Genomic DNA, 26,885 nt, shown 5'->3' on the forward strand with positions numbered 1-26,885 from the left:
GTTAACGTATTGCGCGGAAACGTGGAGAATGAGAGAGTATACAGAGAGAAAGTGTAGGACTACGCAGCGTGTGATGAAACGAAAAATGGCAGGCGTAACTTTAGGCGACCAGAAGACAGCTGATCTAAAAACAAGAAAGGCGTAGCTGACACTGTAGTTGACTTCAATTGAAAAAGTGCAGACTTTGGTATGTCCGGAACGGTTGGTTATTTAGACCAACAGAATGGCCACGAAGAGACGGGAGATGAAGCAGGGAACGGCATAGGGCTAGGTGGGTTAAAGTAACTAAGAAAAAAGTCACAGTTTCGCCACAAGGGTGAAGAAATGAATGCGATAGCAACAACTTGGAATGTAACGCTGAAACCGGCTACCAGGTCGAAACGTGCTGCGCGCTACGCCCCGCCGCGGTGGTCCAGTGGCTAAGGTACTTGGCTGCTGACCCGCAGGGCGCGGGTTCGAATCCCGGCTGCGGCGGCTGCATTTCCGATGAAGGCGGAAATGTTGTAGGCCCGTGTGCTCAGATTTGGGTGCACGTTAAAGAACCCCAGGTGGTCTAAATTTCCGGAGCCCTCCACTACGGCGTCTCTCATAATCATATGGTGGTTTTGGGACGTTAAACCCCACATATCTATCTATCTATTGTGCTGCGCGCTGTTCACGCACACATGACGCATGAAAAGAACACACGCAGGACGAGAGCGAATGAACAACATTTACCGCTCGACACGTAACGCGCCGTTTAAACAAAAACGACGCACTAAACGTAACCACGGATACAGATGAGTGCGAACAAGTGTCCCAGTTATTACTTCACTGTGTTTGAAAAGCGTGCTCTTTTCGCAGTCGGGACCACTCCAGCGAGGGCAGTGATCTTTGTGTAGCCGGCAACTAAACGCAATCGTTCCAGTCAAAGTACAAGGTGCACGATTCTTCCCCCCAACGGATAAGCGCGTGCACGAGCATCTACCCCCCCCCCCCCTCGCCCCCATATTTGGGGCAAAGTACGCGTGGGAGATAAGCACGCGTCGGCACATCGCGACGAGTTGGTTCTGAGTCAATGCCACCTAGATAATTCCAGGCCGGCTCACTGTGTCGGCTATGGGCTATGACGTCAATCTGTTTTGTGTTTAGCTGCGCAGACGTGCCTGCACTTGATCTCGTCACTCGACAGCGATGGATTATCAAGCCCGACGAAAGCTTTCGTGGCGTGCTAGTGTTCTTGTTGGTGACTTGAGAAGACCATATTTTCTTCTGTCCGGGAACTGCAGCGTGAATATGTGATGCGTTTTGTGCACTGGATATTCGCAATATGTACGGCTGGAAATCCGAACGGTAGGGCGATGCTGCATAGCGAATTGTCACGGCAAAGGGACCGATGCTGCGAGTTTTCTCGTTTCCGAAGGACAACTGGAGAACAAAATGGGAGCGTGTCTTTCGTCAAGCTGATAACGACACCCATTTTTTTCGTGAACCAGAGGTACGTGTGTCCGTACTACATAGTTTTAAGTCGTTCCAATGGCCCCATCACCCCCATGCTCTCTTTTTGATTCAAAATAAAGGTGTAATGTGTGCGTCTTACTTGTTGGAGTATGCCCTGACATTAAACAAAAAACGTTTGTAGCAGAACATTTTTAGAACAGGTGGTTTTCCTTCAGGGTCAGTAAACATTTTGTAACTGGTGATTAGCACCACGGACTTGTATAACCTCTGTTCACTTGGCTGATAAAATGAAATGATGTTTCATTACTTAGTGCATCGGTTTTGTGCATAATATTTTCTTCATGGTCTTCATATTACGTTATTGCAGTATTATTGCGGTCAGCACCTTAGTTTATTACGTTTCCTTGAAATTTGAATGCGTGTAGACGCTTATGGTAAAGCGCTTTCTTCATTGGTTTTCAGGTGGGTAATCTCTACTTCGAACTAGAATAATTAAGAACCACTACCAAAAACATACCAATCCTAGAACCGGTAGTGCGGTATAAGCGCCCACAGGGGCGACATAGTTTAATATAGACCCAGTACTATAGTTTTCTCAGGCCTTACGTTATATGACCAACTACGCACCACTGCGAGAGGGGCCAGGAAAAGAGGAAGCACTGCTTCTTCTGTCGGTCACAAGATACTTTTGTGAAACGAAGGATTTTGTTTTCTCTTGAAATGGTAATCACTCTGATATTGTGCTGAATACCATACTTGTGGCAGCAGTACATTCTCCTCAATAACTACGTGTCTATGAAGACAGATGTTGGAAAGAATCCAAATAAAACTAAATAAAACTCCAGAAACTTGGCAAATGAGTTAGGAACACTTTCTCTGCATGCTCTGGATGTAGTGTGTGTGTGTGTGTGTGTGTGTGTGTGTGTGTGTGTGTGTGTGTGTGTGTGTGTGTGTGTGTGTGTGTGTGTGTGTGTGTGTGTGTGTGTGTGTGTGTGTGTAAAGAAATAAAGAGTGAATCAAATTTACCGCATTTATTTTGTCACTTTGTTGGTACATCAAACTGACTCTTATAGATCGACCACGCATTCGATAGCGTCAATCTGTCGCTTTTTCGAGGAAGAAATGGCTCATAGGTTAACCTACAAATGCTTTAAAGCGCAACACATTACTTAAGTAAGTGCCCTTTTTGACCCAAAAGACCGAATAAAGCTGTTAATCATGTAAAACTTGCCGCGAACGCTTCATCTTTCAACGGGAGACGATTGTAGCAGTGGATTCACAGACTTTCGCGCGCGTGCTCGCTTGGGAAAAACGAGCGACGTCACAGCGGCAATGAGCAGGCCTGATAATCTTCTAGGTGGCATTGGCTGAGCGTGCGCGGCTTTTTTTTTCTTTCTTGAGTTTTCATTTCATATATATATATATATATATATATATATATATATATATATATATATATATATATATATATATATATATATATATATATATATATATATATATATATATATATATATATATATATATATATATATATATACGGTGAGTTCTACCGACGTCGCCGGCAAAGCCCAACCGAGAGTGTTGATATAACTGCTGTCGCAATGAAATTTCCAGGCACGAAATGAAATGACGTCGCACAAGACAGGGTAAATTGGGAAGAATTGGGAGAGGTCTTCGACATGCAGTGGATATAAAAACGGTCCGACGACATTGACGATGATTATGATGATTATTATCATGAGAGGAGCTTGATGGTCTACATTTCTAATGTGATTAGACAAAAAAAACTGTGGAAAGCTCTTTCGTAAAGTTTTCTAAGCGTAGGCGACCGTATCATGCCATTGTATAGTCGTCGTGACATCATGCATGCGTTGTCATTGAAATCTCGCATTAAGCAAACAACTAGTTAGTTTGATTGATTGATATGTGAGGTTTAACGTCCCGAAACCACCATATGATTATGAGAGACGCCGTAGTGGAGGGATCCGGAAATTTCGACTACCTGGAGTTCTTTAACGTGCACCCAAATCTGAGCAGACGGGCCTACAACATTACCGCCTCCATCGGAATGCAGCCGCCGCAGCCAACTAGTTGGTTTGAAGGTACGCCTTAAGGCTGGTGCACACCGGCGACTAGCAGCGGTCGCACGACCATTTGCGACTGGCGACCAAAAAGCTACTGATGTTCACACCGGCAGAGGCTGCATGCGAGCGACCGGAAGTCGCAATAGCGGAGAGTCACGTCCGGATCTCGTTATTAGTGAGAACTCTGGAGACCAGCGCCGATCAGTAGATCGCCGCCAGCTGAGTGAGCGGCGCAAACCGAGCGCGCCGCATTTCTTGTTTTTATCCGTTCTCGTGAACGCAATGAAAAAACGAATAACAAAAATTGAGCATCGCTGATTGGTTCCAGCAGCTTTGCGACAGCAGTCGCGCGACTGAAAAATCGGTCAGGAAGCGAATAGCCAAAGCAGTCGCTTTGCGACCGTTTGCGACCATTCGCGACTGTTTGCGACCAGTCGCAAATGGTCGCGCGACCGCTGCTAGTCGCCGGTGTGCACCAAGCTTTACTGCATCGATTAACATGCAGCGGTACCAAGGGTTGCTAGATGGCCAGCTACTGAGAAAATGCCGGGTATGCAAATAGATAGAACCCACAGTTCGGGAGTTTCATCTAAATGATTTTTTTTTCTTACGTGAAATATTTGCTTGGTTTTACGCATATTTCACCATTGTTTTTTTTTTCAAGGTCAGTCGTTAGTGTTTTAATATATACGTGGAGTCAGTCGTTAGTATTTTAATGTAACAGGGGTTATTTAAAAAAACTGAAATGTCTTACGTCCAGAAAGTTTCTTAAGTTTTCGCTGATGATGCCCTGTCCATGGGGCCTTCCGAGCACCGGTGGCCACAGCCGTCCAAGTGGAAGCTTCTTTACGGCCATATTTTCTCGAGCTGACGGCATTCGGCCAAGGCGTATCCTGAAAGCATGTGCGAGTAAGAATGCGTGAACACATATGAAGGAAAGACTGCCGAATTTCTGAAATAAATCTCGAAGGATAAAATTTTAGGAAAACATGATTACCTGTAATGCTTGACGTCAAAAAACAAGTTTATGCTGCTAATTAGTTACTTATGCGAATTATTTTTGTTCCATCAGCTTGTTTACGCGGCGACTGACGAGATAAGTATAGCCGCTGCCACACGAGTAATGTTTTTTTCTTTCGCCGGGAAATTCTGAGTGCAGATGGAGCGAAAGTATCCACGTGCGCAAGAAATGGGATCCTTATGAACATATTACGTTTCCCTGTCTGCGTCCCTCAACCCGGGGTAACCCCATCGTGATTTCAACGCGTTGATTACAACACGTGCCATGCACTTAGCTGGTCATGTCATCGATGCGCCAAAACAGAGCTTAGTACACTAATGGCCTGATCCAGAAACCAGCCTCCTGGCCGGAGTCAAATTTTACCCAGGAATCATTGACGGACGTCCTGAAAGCAAAGGACTTATGAAGACAGGAAGTGTATCACAACACAAAACGTTTTTTTTTCTACGTTAATGAGTTCATACGTGAAAGTATACATTTCATTATTTCTGCTGAGCACTGACACACATACCGACACGTTGCGATATGTACAACGTGTCGAATATATATCCTGTCTTTGAAGCTCTTTGACGTCAATGAACATTCACCAACTAGCTTATTGCTCACTCCTTCTTGTACTGATTTCCATGCTCGGCTTCTAATATCAAATGACGCCGTCAAAATTAAATACACTTAGATAGACGAAAACGCAACATTTGTGAGCCATAAATTTTCTTTCACTGTTGTGTGCGTGCAAAATATATATACATATATAAAAGGAAAAACGGGCGGATTAAACGGGGGAAGTCTCTGGTTAGCGCAGATAAAGTTAAACCACCCCTATGCCACGTATCGAATAAAAGCAGCGCACCATGTGCACGGGGTTCACTCACTTTACTTCCGCGAGCACCGTCCCGACAATAAAAAAAAGTAACGCTGTAGCGGCTTGTGCAGGCCGCATCTTTGCTGCTTCTTGTTGCAAACAACGTGTAGCATCACAAGTGAAGACACACGTCTCAATGCGGCGCCTGCAGCATCGACCGCGTTGCCACGCTATCGGGCACAGGGAAATGTGGTGTCAGCGATGGTAAAACTCTGGGCCTCTTTTCCTCTCGCTCCTTCAGAGTCGTGTTTGGTGTCGCGGCTACTTTCGCTGCCACGCGTCTCGTGTAAACAACGTTATCGTTTCAGCTTGACAAGGCAGTGCTGAAAAGCCCGAACGCTAACCGAGTGATTGTAGGCATTACTGCAGTGCTTCCTTTCGTCCTGGTGAGGTGGCCAGCCAAGAAGTTGCACATTGGCTATAGTTGATTTTAATTTTAGATCTAGGTGAGCGCGTCATTGCAGGCCTGACCCATTATACTTGCATCGCTGAGTACTACCTTTCTTTACCTGATAGATATTGTCTCCTTTTGCCTCGTTGTTGTTGTTGTTGTTGTTGTTGTTGTTGTTGTTGTTGTTGTTGTTGTTGTTGTTGTTGTTGTTGTTGTTGAGACTTTGTTATGGCTCTCAATTTCGCCATGATCGAAAGTAAGAACGCATATAATTAGTTCCGAAGCACTAAAACTGAATCATTATTAGAAGTACTCGGAAGTATAGTGACCGTTAATACAGAACCATATTCGCATGCTTCTCAACTGGTTACTAGAAAGGCGTCCTCACGAGAAAGATTGGAAGGAAAACGCTGCAGCCCCTCTTCATGTTGAATATTTTGTTACCAAAACGGCTTTGACTACGAGGGTCACTTAAAAAAAAACATGGTTGGTCCCTTCATCATGGAAATCGGTGAAACACGAAAGTAAAATATGTCCTCCCAGCAGTATAGTTTAATGTTTACTGTACATTGATATAAAATCTTGTGCATTGTCCGTGCGTGTTTGACAGCTATAGCACCACTTAATGTGGATGCATCCACGTTGACTTTTTATCGTGCATCTCCGATCACGAACGTCCATCATTGATGATTAAACGAACTCTTGTGCCCATTGATGCTTGTGGTAGCTCCAGAAGTTAATGGTGAACGCTGAACCAGAAAAAACGGTGTGGCAGCCAGACCAGCGTTACTGATTGGACGCCGGATGACTCGCTCGCTAGATATCGTGCCGACCGGTTGTGCCCCCGAGATCTCCGACGACAGCGCTGCACCTCTGGCCGACTGATTCACCCTACGCTATCTCTTGACGCCGACAAAAGTTCTCGCTGAGTGGTGCCCCGTCGTCGGACTCCTGCGACCGTGTCTATCTTTCGCTATCTTCTTCTTACTTCCGTATGTCACTGTCCCTGCGCCATGCTCTCTCCTTCCTCCTCTCTCTATCTCTTTACCTTTGATCATGTTCTTTTAATATCTTCTTACCCCCCATTCCTCGTGAGCTACTGTTGAGGTGTCGCCCTGTGATGCAGACAGTTACGGGGCTCACTTTTCTCTTCTTTTCTCTTTCAAGAATCACATAATGAATGCTCAATTCGGGCTAAGGTCGCCTACTCGCGTCATGTTGGAGGATCACTGCCCAACGAGAAGGAAACGCAACGCGCGTCGTGTCTTTCCTTTGGCGGCCGCTATTGCTCACGGCGTGAGCGTAAGTGGGGAACGCAGAGTTAAAACCAGGCAAAGCCAGTGGGCGTCGCAGAAGTATGTTTGGTATGGATGAATGCTATGAGCAACGCCAACACTTGGTGTAAAGTCGCCTGCTGGCCCCGCCGTGCTGGTCTAGTGGCTAAGGTACTCGGCTGCTGACCCGCAGGTCGCGGGTTCGAATCCCGGCTGCGGCGGCTGCATTTCCGATGGAGGCGGAAATGTTGTAGGCCCGTGTGCTCAGATTTGGGTGCACGTTAAAGAACCCCAGGTGGTCAAAATTTCCGGAGTCCTCCACTACGGCGTCTCTCATAATCATATGGTGGTTTTGGGACGTTAAACCCCACATGTCAATCAATCAAAGTCGCCTGCTGAGGGTGCGTTAAAGGGATACTAAAGGCAACTATTACATCGATATCAATTGTTGAAATAGCAGTCAATAAATCTTTTGGTGTTACTATTGTACCAAGGAAGTGGTAATTTTCAAATAAAACCACATTTTAGTGGTGCACATCGGGCTAGTGCATTTCACATTGCCCGCCTCAAGCGGAACGTGTCACACCACTGTTGCCGTGCACAACGTTGCCAGGTTTTACTGCATGGCCATCAACACTAGTAACAGCAGAAGAAAAGCCGCGGGAGACACAGCAGCAACAACGATAATTGAACAATTTCCTGCCATTAGCTCTGTGATGGCAGACGTGTTTTGGTTCAACTGGGCTCCGCTAGATGGCATGTTCAATTTAACCAGGCAAAAATTTAACTTTTGAACCACTCGTGGCATTGCGCATAGTAATGTCCGACGGTTCTTTTTTCCGGGAATCTAACAGAAACGAACAAGCAGCATTTTATTACGTCTCTTTATGCATGGAAGGTTCTTTATTTAGTCCATCAAGTTTGATTACCAGTGATTAATTGTAGGTGGTAAGTCTGACGCAACGAGAATTATTTTGTGGGAACATTCTATCGCAGCGCATATGTTCCTGTGCATTTACCTTAATTTCTCAATAAGTAGGCCATTGTTGTTGATAATATTGTCGTTTTTGACGTTGTCGTACTTTGAGATTTCACTCTGACATAAATTGTTTATTTGACATTAGTGACCCTTTAAGGCGTTGACAAATGTCTTTCTCCAATTGAAACGATGCGATCAAAGAACTGATGGTGGATGCCACGATCATTATGCATAGCTACATTTTACACAAAACCCTGAGATATGACAGTGGTAGGTATAAACGACGTACTTCTGAAGGGTTTAAGTATGGGACCGTGGCATGACCTAGTTTAGCAGGGTAGCATATTGGAGCGCTGTGACGCTGACTTCTGAAGAGTTGCGATGGCACAAATCGATCTAGCGAAACCTTTTATCTACTTTGTTAGAGACTTTTGTTTAAATTGTTAAAACATGTTGGCGTTGGCTCTGTGATACCGCAGGGTGTCTAGATGGCTTACAATTGTTCAACTTAGCTGATTGTGAACCGCAAGCTACCTAGAAGAATTAAAGTACGTTCATCTGTAAGGCAAGCATGTCCTTTTTTACCTTTGTTATTTGCTTTTTACCTAGAACCTGTGTGTGTGATCATTACAAAAAATTTAAATATACAAGGTTTTAATTAAGACACGTGTGAGGGGAACATATTGGCATACGCTGATGATGTTACAATATTTTGTACTAATCGGGAGAGCATACCCACCTTCAAGAACATTGTATCAAGGTATGTGATGCTACTAGTAGCATTGTAAATATAGACAAGTGTACTCAGCTGTGGCATAGAAATCGGGAAGCGTTTTCAGTGACGTATGAATGAATTAAATGGTCCAACATGAGTGTGCTAAGTGCACTCAATACCTCAAACATCAATACATCAGTGTGCCACTAGACAAATATCAAAACAATGATTATCTGCGGGCCAAAAAAAAAAACCAAAGAGCTATCTGTTCCGACACAGAAATGGGGAGTCGTAATATGTCCGTCTTCGCTCGCGCGACAATATACAACGTCTTCTTGGTATCGCGCCTGGTCTTGGTATCGCGCCTGGTGCAAGTACAGTCGTGTTCCAAAATGAATATTCAGAGAATTCATATGCTTCTTACCGTTTTCGATTGGCAGTCCCAGTGCGAATGGACAAGCCGCAACAGCTTTTTCTTAAGCCTAAAAAGAGGTGGTTTGGCCTTGCCGCACTTATTTTTGAGGCAGGTTGTATCAAGGTTTCTATTTACGGGATTAATGAGATCCGTTTTTATGGACATTTCTTTTTTTCAAAGTAGGTTGGCATCTGTTTAGCCAAATTTTCTTTTTACCTCAAATGATGAATTCCGTTATAATATGTGTAGCTTTCGTCGGTAAGTTGTTGCGGCTTTTTGATTTCTTCTAATGTCACTCTGTCTATCTAATGTCACTCGGAAGTGTTTGTCGAGAGATTCTATTAAAACTATTCTTCTTGTTCCTGTGTATTTTTCTAAATATAGTGGAAGCCAAGGAGAAATCGTTTTGAAGAGAATTAAAAAAATAATCGTACCAGCTGGAGTTAAAACGTTCGTTTTTAAGTTGCGCACAAATACGCTGCCGGTTAAAACGTGGCTAGAACAAAGAGAAAATTTTTTACCGTGGGCATCCAACTGCTTACTGGGCCGACAACCTGAGTCGGTAGAGCATGTTTTTATCGATTTCCGGGACGCATTTTCGTTTTGGATGTTCGGCCGAGAGCACTTAGGAAAGATTTACGTCTCACTTCACATTGGATTTGATTTTTAGCAATAGAACCTGGCCTATTAAAATACGGTATGTTCTTTCTTCTTGGCTTACATAGCATATAGTGAAGCCACATGGCAGTCGGACATTGTGATTTAGACGCTCAGCCAGTACGTATTTATTTTATGCAAGTTGCGAGAAGTTTTTGCAAAGCATTACTGCAAGAATTAAGTGCTAAATGTTATGGTTTGTGTCATTTGAAATCATTGTAACATAGTGTGGCAAATGGCTCATCTTCCTTGAAGCCATGACGTTGAGCTTTAAGCTTATTTGGAGTGTTTTTGCTGTGGTTTGAATGTTACACGCTGCAAGAAAGAAAAAAATGATTGTGGCACAAAAGTTAGCATGCCCAGCATCTGTTTTCGTGGACCCAGTGGTCATGGGTTCGATTCCTATATGAGGAACTTTTCTTGTCTTCCAATCACTTGTATTTTTCCACGTCATTTCCGTAACGGAAGTCTTAGTGGACCCCGGCATGAACACTTTCGTGTCAAAAATTCGCCAGATCCCACGTATCTCGGCAATCGACGTTATGCGAAGCATGCGAAGGGAAGGTTACCATATTGTAATTTTTTATTGAGTGACACGATATGAAATGACGTAAATATATGTACTAATGTTGCGCGCACGACGTATGTTCATCACGTAAAGATGTTTATATAACCAGTTATCAGCACTTGCGCGATGATACCAACAGCAACGTGAACACGTGGAACACCAGAAGCGAGCAGCTGATATGAAGCGCTGGTGCTCGCGAGAATGGTAGCCCTGCACAGTGGTACTTAAATAAACTTCACCAGATGTCACCTAACAACAATTAACGTTAAACCAACGAAGTGACTGTATCATATAAGTACATATCTAATTTTTATAAAGTCGAATAGCCCGTACTGCAACGACAACTGACTTTTCGTTGTCATTAGGGTCTATTCGAAAAGCCTGGTGGATTTGGGACGTTAAACCCCACATATGAAGCAATCAATCAATGTGTTTGAAAAGTAGTTCCGAGAATAGGCGTGACTCTGTGGTAGAATACTTGATTGCCACGCTGTATGCTGGTGTTCGATTTCCGCTAGGACCCTGAGATTTATTTTTTGCACTGATCGGGTCGACGCTGCCGACGTCAGCTTTTTCTTAACGTCCACGCGTTAAAATTACCCATGTGTGTTCTCGCCGTTCCGGGTAGATACTAATGGCTCGTTCACACTGACCATTCTAGCCGCCGAAAGGCCACCGATTCTGATTCGGCGGCGACGAGCTTCGCCGAAAGGGTCCTCCACTCCACGCCGATTGCTCTCGGACTGATTTTTCTGGCGTCTGCCACCGAATCATTCGTCCCGAACCAATAGGAGTGCTATAAGGTCCGTTCGATTCGCCTCCAACACATGAACCAGTTACGAGGGGCTGCACCTTGCCATTCGTTTCAGCAATGCAGCATTGACGACCTCTCAACCCTGCCATTTGTTTCGAAAGGCTCTGAAGAGGTACTGCAGTGGTTCACAATTTTTCCGCACCTGCTACGCTGACGGTGCCGGCTTGGTGCAGCCGCGCGTGCAGCTGAACAGACGACGTGGCGCATAGGCGTAGGTGTCGAACCCGCTTCTACTAACGAGGTGTCTTTTGCCAAGCTGTTTGTGTCTCAGAACTGTCCGCATTTGCGGTTTTTCATCTATTAGTGTTCGTTGAATGGTGTAAATTAAGCGAACAGAAATGAGCTCTTCACCTTGTCGGCACATTGTCATTCGTTTTCGATGTCGCACTGTGCCTGCACCACTGAACTTCTGCTGCACGATTTCGGCTTTATGTGTATAGTCGCAACCGGTTCCGAGTGGTGAAGGTGAATCGAACAGACCTATGGTCAAAAAATTAAAAAAAATAGATACCAAGCCCAACTTACAGGTCGTGTCGCAGCGCACGCAACTGAATGTCGTCCGTACACAACAGAATTAACCCTCTCGTTGTATTAGCCTACCTCACGTCCTGTTTCCATAGAGGAGGTGTAGCATTAGGCGGGACCGAACATGTCGTGGTCTTGCAGTGCAAGACGAATCCACCAAGGGCGCTGACGTCAACGGTTTTAGATGCGAAACAGCTCTTTGACTAGCCTGTGTAACGCTGTCCGTCCGTATCTCCGTGCCAATACACCGTACCGCGCTTCCCTCGCTGCAGGTGCTTGGGCAGTGCCAAGTAGTTCACGTCTTCCCTCGCAGGGCGCAGTGACGTGACTCTCTCCTTCACCGGCCGTGCGCGCGACGCGTGTCACCTCTCCCTCGCTCCGCCCTCCCCACCGCTTGCAACGGTCGAGCACACAGCGAATGAGCACTCTTTTGGCTCGTTTATCTGCGATGGAGAGGACACCATAAAGCGAAGCTCCTTCGCCCACCGAAACATGCACCGAAACGATTTGGCCTATCCCGGCCATCACCGGCATTAGAGCGTTAGCAGAGCCGATCGCGTTCACGAATGGTGACGTCGCGCCTACAAAATCTGCGTGGCGTGAGTCAGGGAAGCCGGACGCAAGCGCCGGCAGTGAAAGACCAAGGACACCGACGAAGCGCGAGTTCAAAAATGCTGATCGTGTCTGCGCGCAACGCGGCTGCTTCTCATCCCATCAGGATTCCCTTTGGGAAGATGTCATTATCTTTTTTCTGCTCTTTGTGCACTACTTGGCTTGCCAGCAAACTAAGCAGTACTGTTTGTTCTTGCTTCCTGCGTACGATAACATAGAGGTCTACATGATCGGATAGCGTAATGGCGTTATCCAGCCGCGACAACAACCGGGTGACAGTGCATCCATCCCACGTTCGGCCCATGGTAGAAGGTATATTCGGCGCAAGGGGCACGTTCAGTGCAAACGGCATTGTTTAGGCGACAGGAGAATTCCACGCACTGTAGAAAGTGAATTCTCTGGTGTGAATTAGGCGTGTCAACCACCTGCAGCATATACCCGCATGTCAGTGGCACATAACCACCCTCAGATATATGCCACTGTCTTGCTGAAAGCGTTTGATGATGTGCTTTACGGGATTGTGACATTGTTCATATCTTGACCAGTGCGTCATACTCGTCAAAGCATCTCACCCTCCTGTACTAATTTTTCGTTCTGGCCTAGTTAAGGGACCCATACGTAAGCGATAGATAGGTAGATAGATAGATAGATTGACAGATAGATAGATAGATAGATATATAGATAGATAGATAGATAGATAGATAGATAGATAGATAGATAGATAGATAGATAGATAGATAGATAGATAGATAGATAGATAGATAGATAGATAGATAGATAGATAGATAGATAGATAGATAGATAGATAGATAGATAGATAGATAGATAGATAGATAGATAGATAGATAGATAGATAGATAGATAGATAGATAGATAGATAGATAGATAGATAGATAGATAGATAGATAGATAGATAGATAGATAGATAGATAGATAGATAGATAGATAGATAGATAAATGCCAGAAGCGCTTACCGTACGAAAAAAAAACTCTTAAAAGTCCAAGCCACAAAGATTTCTCAGTATAGGAAAAACAGCCTCTGACCAATAACCCAAGACAACATACGTTACCAACCAGCTAACGAAAATCACATTATACAAGAAAAATGCTTCGTAGTGTAAGCTATAGATAATTTTTGTTGGCTATGCCGTCATGAACAATGGTCGCAACAAACATCGAGTTCGTTATGAGGGCATTGTTTATTCTCTCAATACTATGTCTGTCTCGTCGGGTAGATGTCCGACCACTATTCGTGGGACCATGGTCACAAGAAAACTTGTACTAAAGAATATTTTATAAGCGCAATTTAGAGACAAGACGTATGCTGCTAATGTAATTACTAAGGATAACAGTTCATAGTAACAATTGTTTACTAACTAGAGAGTCTTTGTGAGGTCGACCCCATTTTAGTCACTGTGTCCATTTGTGTTTGCATAGCTCATTTTGAAATAAACGGCGCTGTTGTCGCACTCGCTGAGTTCTCCATTGTAAAGAACTGCCGGTCATGCTATATTCAAAATTTGTGACCTGTGCATCACGTAGTGACCCGATTCTATTCTCACAAACCACATGTTTAGAAGTGCGTCGTCAACGCAATTCCAAGCACCTCATACCGAATTTTTAAAGACGAAATCCTTAAAAGGCTGGCTTTGAAAAACACCGTTTACGGTACAAACCCACATGATCTTAATAACAAACGTACTAAATATCGCAGAATCAAACCGAGGTATTCGCGACAGTCAAGTATTTTTACACTTAGCCACGGCAGTTCTTGAACCCGCTGACGCCAGCAGATATAACATTGTGGGGCCTTGACAACGCGACATGCGGCACAAAAGCCCACGTGACCTCTGAAGCTCCTACAATGATGATTATGGCGATTATAATGATGATGGCCTTCGCCTTCATGTCACCTTAGTTGAATGCCTAAAGAACCAGTGAGCTTTTTTCTCAGCACCCATAGTTAACATATTGACACTCATTAATGCTACGCTCACTCTTTCCCTAATTATGCATTCGCAGTGACGGTTTATCGAACTAAAGCGCATTAAGTGCTTTGTATGTACTAGACCCTCATGAAGCCGGATTCAATCAGCTGTGCTTTTCACACGCAGTTTCTTGACGCCCACGAACAAAGGCGCTCCCTTTAGTTTGTAGCGTCGTATGAGGAAGGTAAAAAAAAAACTAAATACCCGAATAAGCAACAAGAACTAAATGCAGCTTCCAAGTCGTTGATCATTATGAAACTTTACATACCAAAACCGCAATAATAATGCGAGGAATGAAGTCGTGGAAAAAGCTCTATTACCTTTTACAACCTGGGATTCTGTAAGTAACACATGCAGCATATAAATATGTTGGTGTACTTGCATATAGCTTCGTAGAAATGTAGTCGCGTTTGTCTGAAACTGAGCCCAGATCCTCGGCGCAATTCTTTATACCTGGTCGATTCCACAAAAGATAAAAAATGTAGTATACTTGATATTTTTGATTTTTCTCATACTTTTGTATATTATGCTCATATCGCTGAATAGCGCGAAATCACCTTTTGTTTTCCAATAAATTTTTTCGAACTAAAGAAGTATCGAGAAGCATCACCGGGTGACGATGGCCATTTCGCAAAAAGTTCGTTTTCTTAAGTTCGCGATCATGCTAACAGCCACTCAAGGTATATAACAAATATGTTCCTGTGTAGCTGAAACTTAAGTAATGCAGAAATAGCTCAATTTATCTTCTCTAATTTTGGCAACCTAAGTGTTTTTGAAAATTCCAAAAAAATGCTATCGGTTTGAAACTCGCTCGTTTTAGGGGAATGATTTTAGCTACTGTGATCGTCATAGCTTATTAATATTTTCAGTGCTAATAAACCCCCATGTGGATAATCATCCCCTGCCATTTCATTTCATTGATTTGTGTGGTTTAACGTCCCAAAACCACCATATGATTATCAGAGACGCCGTAGTGGACGGCTCCGGAAATTTAGACTACCTGAGGTTCTTTAACATGCACCCAAATCTGAGTACACGGGCCTACAACACTTCGGCCTCCATCGGAAACGCAGCCGCCGCAGCCGGGATTCGATCCCGCGACCGGCGGGCCAGCAGCCGAGTACCTTAATCACTAGACCACCATGGCGGGCCAATGCAATTTTATTTGCCGAGTAATTTTTGAAGTATTGAGTTTTGTTGCTCGAAATATAAAAGAAGTATTGGTGAATTCAGAGACCTACGATTGAAAACCTTGCTCTCAATTTTGCTCAAAATTACTTAAATTGTTTTCAGAGGACTTCAGTATTGTATTCTGGAAAAACATGTTGCATCATTTTGATCAGAACAAACTTACAAATTTTCAAACATAGCATTTTTCAGGGTGTGATAGCTACCATGCACGTAAATGATATCTCTTCGGGCAAGGAAATGTAATAACGCGCTTTTTTTTCTGCTCTGATATTGTGAAATAACAGCAATGGGGTATTTCGCGTGAGTATATAAAAAGGGCTCTTTAAAAAAGCAGGAACTATCACTTAAATGTAATGCATTTAAGTATATACTAGTTAACGGTTGTGCACAAGAAAATCGAGCACAAGAAGAAGCAACACATACACGAGCACAACAAACAACTCTTGCGTGGCTACTTCATATCCTCTTATTTTTTGCGCAAACTTGTTAAAATGAAAGTTTTCCAACTAGGCCGCTGTACAGTTTTGTTTCTGGGCATTTTAGTTTGTGACATCATTGCAGTGTTCGTAGACGTGCAGCAGGCATCTTATCATGTCTATGTATTTGCCTTTGGCTGTGGCGGCTGCTTTTCCGATGTAGGCGGAAATGTTGTAGGCCCGTGTACTCAGATTTGGGTGCACGTTAAAGAACCCCAGGCGGTCAAAATTTCCGGAGCCCTCCACTACGGCGTCTCTCATAATCAAATAGTAGTTTTGGGACGTTAAACCCCACAAATCAATCAAATCAATCATGTATTTGCCCTTTTTTTCAGTGAACGTGCTATTAAAAAAACGATGAAGCTTCACAAAAACCGTTTAGGTTAGGATTACCTTCTGCCACTGTCAATCCACAAACGGTGACAGTGCCGACCCAGGAGTACCGCCACGCAACCTGAGGACCATATACCCCAACATGCTTCGCCTGGAATTGCCACTGTGCAGTACAGAATGCTTGCATATAGGTTGCGTAGGTGACATCATAGATTTTTCCATGCACATCGAAGCTCGACCTGGTCTCTGTAGTGGATGCGCACAGTGTGTATATGGATCGCGTGGGGGATCGAGTAGCCGCGCTCCACGCCTCGCTGTAACTAAAGTAGCGTGCATCATGCGAGCGCGCGCGACGCACGGTGGTTTAATACGGTGAACAATTGAAGTGATTTTGTGATTACAAAGCAAGTCCAAGAAAACTGATATAATCAGTGGACCTACCTGCGAGATCGAGTGCTCCCAGAAATAAAAAAGTAAGTAATGAAAACTTTTTTACTCCCGTGAAGGGCATTCTGTCATGGTATGTTTGCCAATAGAAATCAAGTGAGATTCACAAAATTATGCTTCGTCCGCTGCCAGGACTACTGCCACTGAGACGTACGTGCTTGACGCGTTTTCAACACTGCTGATGGTATATGGTATAAAAACGTGCAATTTTGTGCCAGTAAAACTCAACCTCTTCACGGCTGCTTTCCATAGAAGCTGGTTCCCTTTCCTGATTAGACCTCGTCTTTTACACCAACCTTTTCGATTCTAGGATAACATGGCGTATGATAAAAAAACGCATTCAGAAATTCCACTGATTAGCATTCAAGATACGTATTCCGTCTAGCCGAGCAAAATGAAGAAAAAGAGGGCACAACTGGAGGGGCTTCCTTTGAACTGAGTGAGTAAAAACGACAAACGAAGTCGGGAACTATACTCAAATGTATTTTATTTAGGTGCTTCGTCCTTGATTTTTTTTTCCTCTTGAAGAAAACTGCTCACTCTCTCAAAATACCTAATTACTATTATTTCACAAAATCAGGGAAGAAAAAGAAGCAAGTCATTATATTTAATTTCTCCAATAGATGTCATTTACGTGGTAGCGGACACTCTGAAGACGTCATGCTTGAAATTTTGTAAGTTTTTTTTGATCAAAATAATGCTACATGTTTTTTTTAGAATATCATAATAAAGTCCAGTTTCCATAGTTCTGAAAAAAAATGAGACCGGGAATTTTCATTATAGATATTTAAAATTGTCAATAGTTTGTTTTTTATGCTTGAGCAACAAAACTGATTCATTCAAAAATTGCTTGACAAATAGAAATCCAAGAGATAATTATTCTCATAAAGGTCTATTAGTGCTTCAAATATTAACAAGCTATGGCGTTAACAGGAGCACCTTTCGCACCCCAGAAAGAAGTGAGTTTCAAAAAAATAGTATTTTTGGAAAATTTTTGAAATTCTCAAGTTGCCCAGAATTAGAGGATATAAAGTGAGCTATTTTTTTATTACTTCTATTTGGGAGTCGCAGAAATATATTTGTGGTGTATAGCTTGCGCCGCTGTTGGCATGATCGCGAATTTACGAAAACGCACAAATAGCCGTCGTCAACCAACGATGCTTCTCGATTTTTTTTTTTGCTTCATAGAACAATTTTTTTACTTAATACAAAACGGGATGTGGTGCTATTTGCCCATGCGGACATAACAATAAAAACAAGTAAAATCAGAGATACCAAGTATACCACGTTTTATTATCTTTCCAGGAATCGACCACCTTCCATTATGATATGACGAACCAGAAGACGAACCTTTTTAGTTTGTTTCTTTTGTGTACGTTCTTTAATTTGTTTGTTTGTTTACAATCACCTTTGTCATTGGCCAGCCAGCATTACTAAAAATAATATTGATTATGATGTACGACCACGTACTCACGATTCACTGCCAATGGCTTTTACAAATAGATTTAGCTTAAAACGTGTTAGTGAATACTGGCCAAGATGTCATGGTTTCGCTCCCCAAAGATTATTCTCTTTTCGCAAATGCAGTACGCATTAACCAGCCATTTTTTGTAATATAATCTCCAGCTTCACCATTGCCTAGACTTTGCTTTTACGAAAGATGATGCGCCCCGCCGCGGTGGTCTAGTGGCTAAGGTACTCGGCTGCTGACCCGCAGGTCGCAGGTTCGAATCCCGGCTGCGGCGGCTGCATTTCCGATAGAGGCGGAAATGTCGTAGGCCCGTGTGCTCAGATTTGGGTGCACGTTACAGAACCCCAGGTGGTCAAAATTTCCGGAATCCTCCACTATGGCGTCTCTCATAATCATATGGTGGTTTTGGTACGTTAAACCCCACAAATCAATCAATCAACGGAAGATGATGATATATGAGAATATTTTTTACCTGAGATGGTATTGATGCTGTAACATGACACTTTTTTTTATCTCCAGTGTGCGTTCAATTCTATATTGGTGGCCATGTCAGGGCAGTCTACAGAGAGAATCAGCATCTGTATACATAGTCTCCGCCAAATACCGCACGTGGTTGTACGTCCACCATGGGTTACAGCGGCGCTTTCTTATACACGAGCTACCACACGCGTGCACCTGTGTTGGTTGTTGCATAAGACCAGTGGGTCTTTTTTTTTTTAATGCGAAGCAGCTCTTTGACTAGCCTGTGTACCGCTGTCCATCCGTGTCTCTGTGCCAACGCACCATACCGCGCTCCCCTCGTAGTCACGTCTTCCCTCGCAGTGCATGGTGACGTCACTTGTTCCCTCGCCAGCCGTGCACTCGCTGCGTGTCACCTCTCTCTCGCTTCACCCTCTCCACCACTCGCAACGTTTGAGCGGACATCAAGGGAACAATCTTTCGACTCATTTATCTGAGATAGACTGGAAGCCGGAAAGCGAAGCTCCTTCGTCTGGCGAAACATGCGCCGGAGCGATTTGGCCTAACCTGGCCGTTGCCGGCGTTGCGAGGGTTAGCAGAGCTGCTCTCGTTCGCGAATGGCGATGTCGCGCCTGCAACACCAGGGATAGGGTGGCTAGAATGCCACCCTAACAAGGAGGCGTGAGCCAGGCAAGCCGAACGCAAGCATCGGCAGTCAAAGACCAACGCCTGTCCCGTTCGTGTGCAACGCTGCTGCTTCGCATCCCATCAGGATTTCCTTTAGGAAGATGTAGTCAAGTTTTTTTTTATTTCGATTGTTTGATTTTATAGGCCTAACAAAGCGCGGTGTCATGGATACACGTAAAAGTTTTCTTCAGGTAGGAAGTCTATAAGAGGGCATGTAGAAATGGTCTAGAAATTATATATAACGCCGTCAGCAATCGCGCAAACTCATTTTCATCAAGACCATTAATATCCGCTAGCAAAACCTTCATGACCATTTGTAGTTACCCTTAGTTAGTTATTACCCGTTGCTGTGGAGCCATATTTTTAACGTTGCTACTCGGTGTTTCACTGCGGTGCCGTGACTACATCTGCATTTCCGGGTCCCATATTTTATTTATTTATTTATTTATTTATTTATTTATTTATTTATTTATTTATTTATTTATTTATTTATTTATTTATTTATTGTACCCTCAGGGCCCGAGGGCATTACAGAGGGGAGTGGAGATATACATAAAGGAAGCAATGTAAAACAGCAAGAAAAAAAAGGCAATGGCATTGAGTTCGTTCTAAATCTTGACTTTTTTTTAATTTTCCCACAGCTCTAGCCTTGTGGAACGGTTCCAGCATATGGTGACAAAAAAGCATCGGCAGTGCCTTCACAGCTGCGGCATAACCCATTATGCATAGCAAGGCTGCGATCATATAGTTCAAGGCTTTGGAGATCAGGTCGAGGGATCAGCGTCGCATGACAAAGAAGGTACAGATGTATGTTTAAAAGTTGGGTGTATTACAAAAGAATTCAACACAATACAACTCAGAAATTTCTGTCCATTTATTTTTCCATGTTTTTGCACTCCATTTTCTTACAGCTTGTTTCATGCTGACGAATTTCAACCTGTGAATATTTATGGCGTCTGGTATCCCTCAGAATGACTTTTCACGTACATGAAGTGAGCAAATTCGACAAATCTCAATTTGTATATATCTATATATCTTCTTTTTTTCGGTAATTTTGTAGTGTGTGTTAGTGGGAGTAAAAGAACCATGAAATTTTCTCGGCCCAGGTTCGATCGATCGGTGCCTGCGCGCCGCTGGCGTTTTATGGCCGCGAGGCAGTCAGCGTGCCTCGGCAAATCCAAGACGGTCGTTTTCACGGTCGAACACGGTGAAATAGCGGCCAAGGAACGGATCGCCCAGGTTCCAGAGTGGCCCGCGGCCGCCACCGAAGTCGTAACCCTTTATGTAGACCACGCAGGAGACCCTGTCGTAGCGTTTCACCTGCAAGTGGGTGAGGCAAAGCATTTCTCGGTTCCCTGCTATATAAGCTTGATAGCGTCACTTTGAGACGTCTTTCACAACCTAATCCGAGCTTTCGCCAGTACAGCATTTTATCGCGAGCTGTTTGTCTTCTTACCGTCCACCTTTACAGTATACGTGCAGCAGTCATTTGTACTTTGACGTGAATGTCGCAACATTTCTTGGAGAATCGTCTTCGTGACTTTTTTTTTATTATGCCTTTGCCGGCAAGGAGCCGGGAAAGGCATAATATATGGTATTTCTGTATGTGTTGTGCCATCGTATTTACAGCAAATACTCTGACTGTTCATTTACATATAATTAGCTCAAGGCTAATCATCATAAAAATTCAGGCAACAGTCTCTAACAGTGGCGTATCCAGAGGAGAAGGGGGATTTTTAGTGTTGAATGCACATATACGCGCACACACACACACACACACAAACACACACACAAACACAACACACACACACTCGAGAAAACGCACGCACAAACATAAAAAAGTCTGTTCTTCGAAAAAAAAATTTTACCTACGCTACTAGTTGCCAAGTAACGCTCTTTTGTGCGAAGTATTAATACCGAGTTTTGAGCAATTCGAGGCTTTTGTTCCAGTTTTAATCAAGGCCGTATTGCTAGGCGAGTGAAACAGAAGCATTTACCTTGACTATGTAGTCCTCTGCCTTCAAAACCAGAGGTGTGCCTCCAACATTTATTGTAAAATCGGGCAGAAGGCTTGTGTTTGTGCAGTCAACCTGGTACTAAAGAAGCAAAAATAATCATCATCAGAATTCATATCACGATGCAGAAAATAACGTTTGTCTACCTATTGCAATGTTAGGCATATAGTGTTCTCTTTTCAGAATTCGTGTCCTTTAATGAGCCGGCTATACAATGACGACAGTGACAAATAAACCATATTGCTCCATTATTAAATGCGAAGCCTTTCTTAGTGAACTCCGGTGACTTTGAGCGTATCAATTTATCTATCTAGCCGCTTACGTTTGGGTGCTCTCGCAGTAACCCCCTTAACTTGGCGTGAAAAAAAATTAGCATGGGAGGGTATGATGGTTTGACGAATATGACGCGCTGGTCAGTACATGAATAATGTCACAATCCTGTCCCGTGCGTCATTAAACACTTTCCGCCAGGCAGTGGCACATACCCACGGGCGGGTATGTGCCGCTGGTATGCGGGTATGTGCCACGGGTGATTAACACTTTTCATCTGCCCAGGAACGACAAGAACATGCGAGCGCTAAGAAATACCTGACATTGGTATATAGCGTCGACCCAACGAACGCAAAGAATAAATGTCAGGGTCCCAGCTGGAATCGAACCCAAGCATTTTGCATGGCAGTGAAGCATTTTACCACATAGCTGTACCAGGTCTCGTAACTACGTGTCAAATAGACACTTATCTTCGTGAAACACTAATAGTGGTTGCAGTGCTGCCTACCCAATTTTATAAACATTATATGTGTACACGTTTGATGCAGCCATCACGGCGAGTTAACATCAATGGACCTCTTTCATGGGCGCCATCTGCGCATGCGCACCGGGAACGCTTCAACAGCGTCTCCCGGAAACGTTTTTGGTGGCTCGTGGCCTCCGAAACCTGTCGGCGCATCATCTTGAAGGCAATGGGTGCAAAGAAATGCACAAGCTTCCACGCTGTCGCGTCGACCGGAAAGCCACCAAATTTGCTTTTGGCTCTCGCCGCTAAGGGCGCTGTACCTGTCGTGAAAAGGGTAGGTGCCATGCCCTAAAGTTGAGGGTGTCCAGGGCCAGCATCTTCGTGAGCATCAGCGCATCATATCAGTTCCTGGTGTTGCTAATACGCATGTCCCAGTTGTCAAAGTTGCGCAAGTGCACACAACTGGTTATTTAAGCATCTGCAACACTTCAACATATGTATGTGCGTGCAACGTTTGTACATATATTTAGCGTCATTTCATGACGTGTCGCTCAATACAAAAAATGCAACACGGTCACCTTCTCTCGGCATGCTTCGCATAACGTCGATTCCCAGGTACGCGGGATCTGCCGAAATTTTTTTTCACAGGATACCCATAAAGGTCGAATTGAGGACTATTATCGTGCCTTTTCTTGCTCATTTCAGTATGTGATACTAAACTTGTAAACTTGTTGAGACTCACACCGCGCTGGAATTAAACACACAAATAAAAGACACACTGAAGCACAGGTAGGACACACACGACGCTCGCGCTCGTGTGTGTCCTACCTGTGCTTCAGTGTGTCTTTTATTTGTGTGTTTAATTCCAGCGCGGTGTGAGTCTCAACAATGTTCAACCAACTAGCCCCCACTCTTGCCCCTGTAAACTTGATAATTTGCAGAATTTGCCACTTTCTAGGTGGGAGGGGCGTAGACAGTGGAAAACATCTCTCTCTTTCTCTCTCTCTCTCTCTCTCTCTCTCTATATATATATATATATATATATATATATATATATATATATATATATATATATATATATATATATATATATCTTGGGTGGCCCGACACACGTCGAGAACTGAACAGCACGTGATAAGAACCGTATGTGGACGTACACGGACAGTTGGTTTCGTTCTCAGTGTTGACAGTGGTTCTTCCTGGTTTTTACTTTCTTTCTTTTCTTTCTTTTTCTTTTTCGTCTTTTTTCTCCCCTTCTTTGTTTTTTTTGTTTTTTTGTTTTTTCAGTTCTCTCTCACTCTCGCAAACATCTTTCAAGGCGAGAGAGACGCGGCAGCAACGAAGTTTGGAAGTTCATGTCAGTATAACTCATCCCCTGATGAAGGGAGGACCCCTCCCGAAACTGTTGGGAATTAAATATATTTATCCTCGTTGACAACGCTCCCGTTGTGCCATATCCTATACCTTCACAAAGACTAACTGGCCCATTGAATTATTACTCCCACTATATATATATATATATATATATATATATATATATATATATATATATATATATATATATATATATATATATATATATATATATATATATATATATATATATATATATATATATATATATAGTGATGAGCGAGACAGAGAACAAGAGACAACACCCAATCCTGGGCTAGCTGTTCTTCTGTTCTTTGCTCTGGCTACCCGCGCGCCGAAGCGCCAGCGTCGTTCTTGGTCATGACACTCGGCCATGACTGCGCGCGCGCGGAGCTGGCGGCAAAGTTTCTGGTGGGCGGGCTTGGCTGCATCGTGGTGGTCAGCCCGGACCACAATGCAACATGGAGCGACGGTCTGGGGGAAGCGTCTCTGGTGAGTGGCACTGGTTGCCTCGAGCTCGTCGCTCTTTTGCACACCACGATGTCTCTTGAAAAAGTGCTGTGGACTCAGGCGGCCGGCACTGGCTGCCCCGTTGCGGCCGATGCTCTCGGCCGTGCCGTGATTTGGTCCCGGTATCTGCCAAAGTTAGATCTGGCGGTCGATATACTGGCTGCATCTCGGAGGTCGGTCTTGGCCACGCTGACTGGGTGCCAGAGTCTTCCACAAGTCTATCGGGAGGTCGAGATTGGCTGCATCGTTGTAGTTGCTCTCGGCCATGCAGCTCCTGCCTGAGAGGATGCTTCAGCTGCCCATCGGACTATCAGTGGACGGTGTCCATTCCTCCTCTGTGGTACCAGGGCATCACGCAACGGACACTATGCTACCACTTCGTGGCCGTAATACGCACGGGCTCCTGTCCTTTGGGAATGCTGTTCAAGCTTCCCACGGCCAGCATTCCCTGTCCGGTACTCTTCCAACACATGAGCCGCCAAGAAACGCTGTTCATGCTTCCTTGGACGTGTGTGTCACCACAGCGAGTACTACTAGAACCACGTACTTCACGGACGCGAACCAAAGCGGTTCAAAAGCCTCGTGCGACAGTGCCATGGAGCTGCGACGTACCATCGCACTGCTCCACGCCGAGACTAAAAAAACTGACAGCGTTGATCGCCGAGCGAGCTCCAACAATGTTGCCAGCATTGTGTGACATTAATGCAGTGTTGGATGTAGCTGCCTCATACGACCTTGAGGCAAGCACGCCGGAGCAACGCAGGGAGCTTCGGTCTTCTCTGATGGAGCTCTCACACCAGCTCGACTGCTTCGCGTCGGTGATCTATGCGTTGCCGCCTGCCACCTCACAATCACCAGCCGTCTGCGAACTACCGGAATTCCACGGGGTCCGGAACGACGCCGACAGCTGGATGGCAGTCGTCAACGCGATAGCAATGCGCGAGGGCTGGACGGAATCTCAGAAATGGACCGTGGCTGTGACCATCTTCGGGAAGGGGCAGCAGCGTGGCACCAGTATGAAGGCTTCAAGCAGAAGTCCTGGGTGGAGTGGAGCTGCAAGCACATAGCTGCTTTTGGTCGTAATCCTTACCACCTCTCCACCACCAACCCGTCCAACCTGGACGGTATCGAGGAGCAAGCTCCAGAGGCTTTCCACCTCGAGGCTGCAGCTGTGCGCTGCAGCTTACCACACGAGAAGTTAGACACTTTGTCGATACCCGATGCAAGTTCACTGCGGCCAGAGGCCGCTACCGAAGTCGGACCTCTTGAAGGGCGTTGTTCCAACGAAGCAGCCGCAGAGAATCATCTCGACTGGGCTGCATTGTCCTTCCCCGACGCAACCACATTCACACACCGAGCTGAAGTGGAGCAACACCTCGAAGGTTCCTCGGAGCCCTCCAGGCGCGTGGCATAAAGCTTCTCCGCCTGTCCTACGAATGACGACAGACGAAGTTGCGACACGCCACTGCTGCTCTCAGTACCCGCGCCGGTACGCGAGTCAGTGGAAGAGGCTGGTAATAGTCCTCATACAGCTCAGTTAGAGAAGCCAGCCCCAATATCACCTTTACTGAGGCAAGTTAAGACACCAGCATCGTCTATGCTTGAACCACCTACGGTGATGGCGCCGGTAGAGCCCAAGGTAACCACTGCTGGTGTCACTGACCAAGATCATGAGGAGAAAGTTGGCGCTCAAGATGCAGACAGCAGCCAATACGATGACAGCTTCACAAAATGTCCTGCCGCAGATGCCGAAACCGGCCGTAAATTATGTTCTCTGACACACATCTCAGAAGTTGCATACCCATTCTCGACACAAGCCAAGGTACCCAGCGCGTCTTTTGGGATACTCTTTCAGCTACCCTCGTCCGGAGTTCAAGGTCCACCGCTGATAGCGCGAAAAGCACCAGCTTTCATCATCTGCGGTTGCATTTTTTGAAAATGTTCAGCCGAGTCACAATTTCTTTTTTTCCGGAGTGTTCGATGCATCTAGTCCATTGTCCCCCTTGAGCTAATCCATTCCCTGCCGACCGTACCGTCCCTTCCGCTGGCTCAGCCAGACTTGAAGAGCAGGATGGCCACCTGGCGGAGGTAGAAGTAGATGAAGTGCTTTGTCTCGTAGGTGACGTAGGATCCAAAGTTGCGCCCTACGATGCAGTGCCAGGTGAGGTTCTACTTCTTGACAAACTCCTTCTTGATGTAGGCCACTATGTCCTTCTCGCTGTTGTACTTCTCCTGGGCCTGGGTGGCGACATCCACCGCATCCTGCTGCATCTCCTCGGACATGTCCGCATTCTTGATGACTACCTTCCTATCGCTCATCCTGACGGATTTCCTTTCACGCGGCCGCGAAGGTAGACGTGGAAAGCCGAGGCGTCGGACGATGAACGTGTGCACCTCCTGACTGCTGGCGAACGAGTGTAGTGTCTGCTTCGCTTATTACAATGGCGCAGCCGTTCAACGAACCTGTGTGTGACGACCTGCGTGAAGAAACCGTCCTACGGAGCGGACGCACTCTCCAGCGGCCCGCAGCTCCTGCTACCGTGGCCATGGCATCCGACCTGGCCACTGCGGGTACTGAAGCCAGCGCGCTGCCTGCAGGCATCCTTGCCAAACCACAAGGCGACTCCACTGACTTGGCTTCGCAAACCGCCTCCTTGCCCAGGGACGCCGTACACGCTCCCTTGGACTTCGCCTCAGGTACCATCCCTGGAGCAACGTCAGTACCGTCGCCAGAAGACAGGCGTAATTCCTCGCCTGTAGCCGCCAGCGAACTCTGCACGGTTCTGCAGGCCATCGCTACTTCGAGCCAGCGTCTTGCAGACGCCGCCGTCACCTTCT

General features: G+C 45.1%; 2 protein-coding genes, 1 long non-coding RNA gene and 1 pseudogene across 5 annotated transcripts in view; 1 reads left to right on the forward strand and 3 right to left on the reverse strand.

Annotated features, from left to right (window-relative positions):
- LOC119177016 (lysosomal aspartic protease) overlaps positions 1 to 5,579 on the reverse strand; it is a 64,084-nt gene extending 58,505 nt beyond the window's left edge. The window contains exons 1-2 of the mRNA XM_037428364.2: positions 5,421 to 5,579; positions 4,282 to 4,420 (exon numbers count right to left, since the gene is read on the reverse strand). Of these exons, the coding sequence (XP_037284261.2) occupies positions 4,282 to 4,420; positions 5,421 to 5,488 (207 nt within the window). The 5' untranslated portion in view covers positions 5,489 to 5,579. The remainder of the gene's footprint in view (positions 1 to 4,281; positions 4,421 to 5,420) is intronic.
- On the forward strand, positions 1,074 to 20,267 carry LOC119177018 (uncharacterized). Its single transcript, XR_012887039.1, has 2 exons — positions 1,074 to 1,477; positions 20,054 to 20,267. It is a non-coding gene; the product is annotated as an uncharacterized LOC119177018 (long non-coding RNA).
- A 1-nt stretch (position 20,268) lies between these two features.
- Positions 20,269 to 26,885, reverse strand: part of LOC119177017 (lysosomal aspartic protease) — a 28,199-nt gene continuing 21,582 nt past the window's right edge. For 2 of the 3 annotated variants that reach the window (XM_037428365.2, XM_075877963.1), the window contains exons 6-7: positions 21,410 to 21,508; positions 20,269 to 20,732 (exon numbers count right to left, since the gene is read on the reverse strand). In XM_037428365.2, coding sequence (XP_037284262.2) covers positions 20,571 to 20,732; positions 21,410 to 21,508 — 261 coding nt within the window. In that variant the 3' untranslated portion in view covers positions 20,269 to 20,570. The remainder of the gene's footprint in view (positions 20,733 to 21,409; positions 21,509 to 26,885) is intronic. The other variant, XM_075877964.1, reaches the window with a different exon arrangement.
- LOC142775816 (dynein light chain 2, cytoplasmic pseudogene) lies at positions 25,943 to 26,449 on the reverse strand (annotated as a pseudogene).

Source organism: Rhipicephalus microplus, chromosome X, assembly GCF_043290135.1.
Source record: "Rhipicephalus microplus isolate Deutch F79 chromosome X, USDA_Rmic, whole genome shotgun sequence".
Taxonomy (NCBI): Eukaryota; Metazoa; Arthropoda; class Arachnida; order Ixodida; family Ixodidae; genus Rhipicephalus; species Rhipicephalus microplus.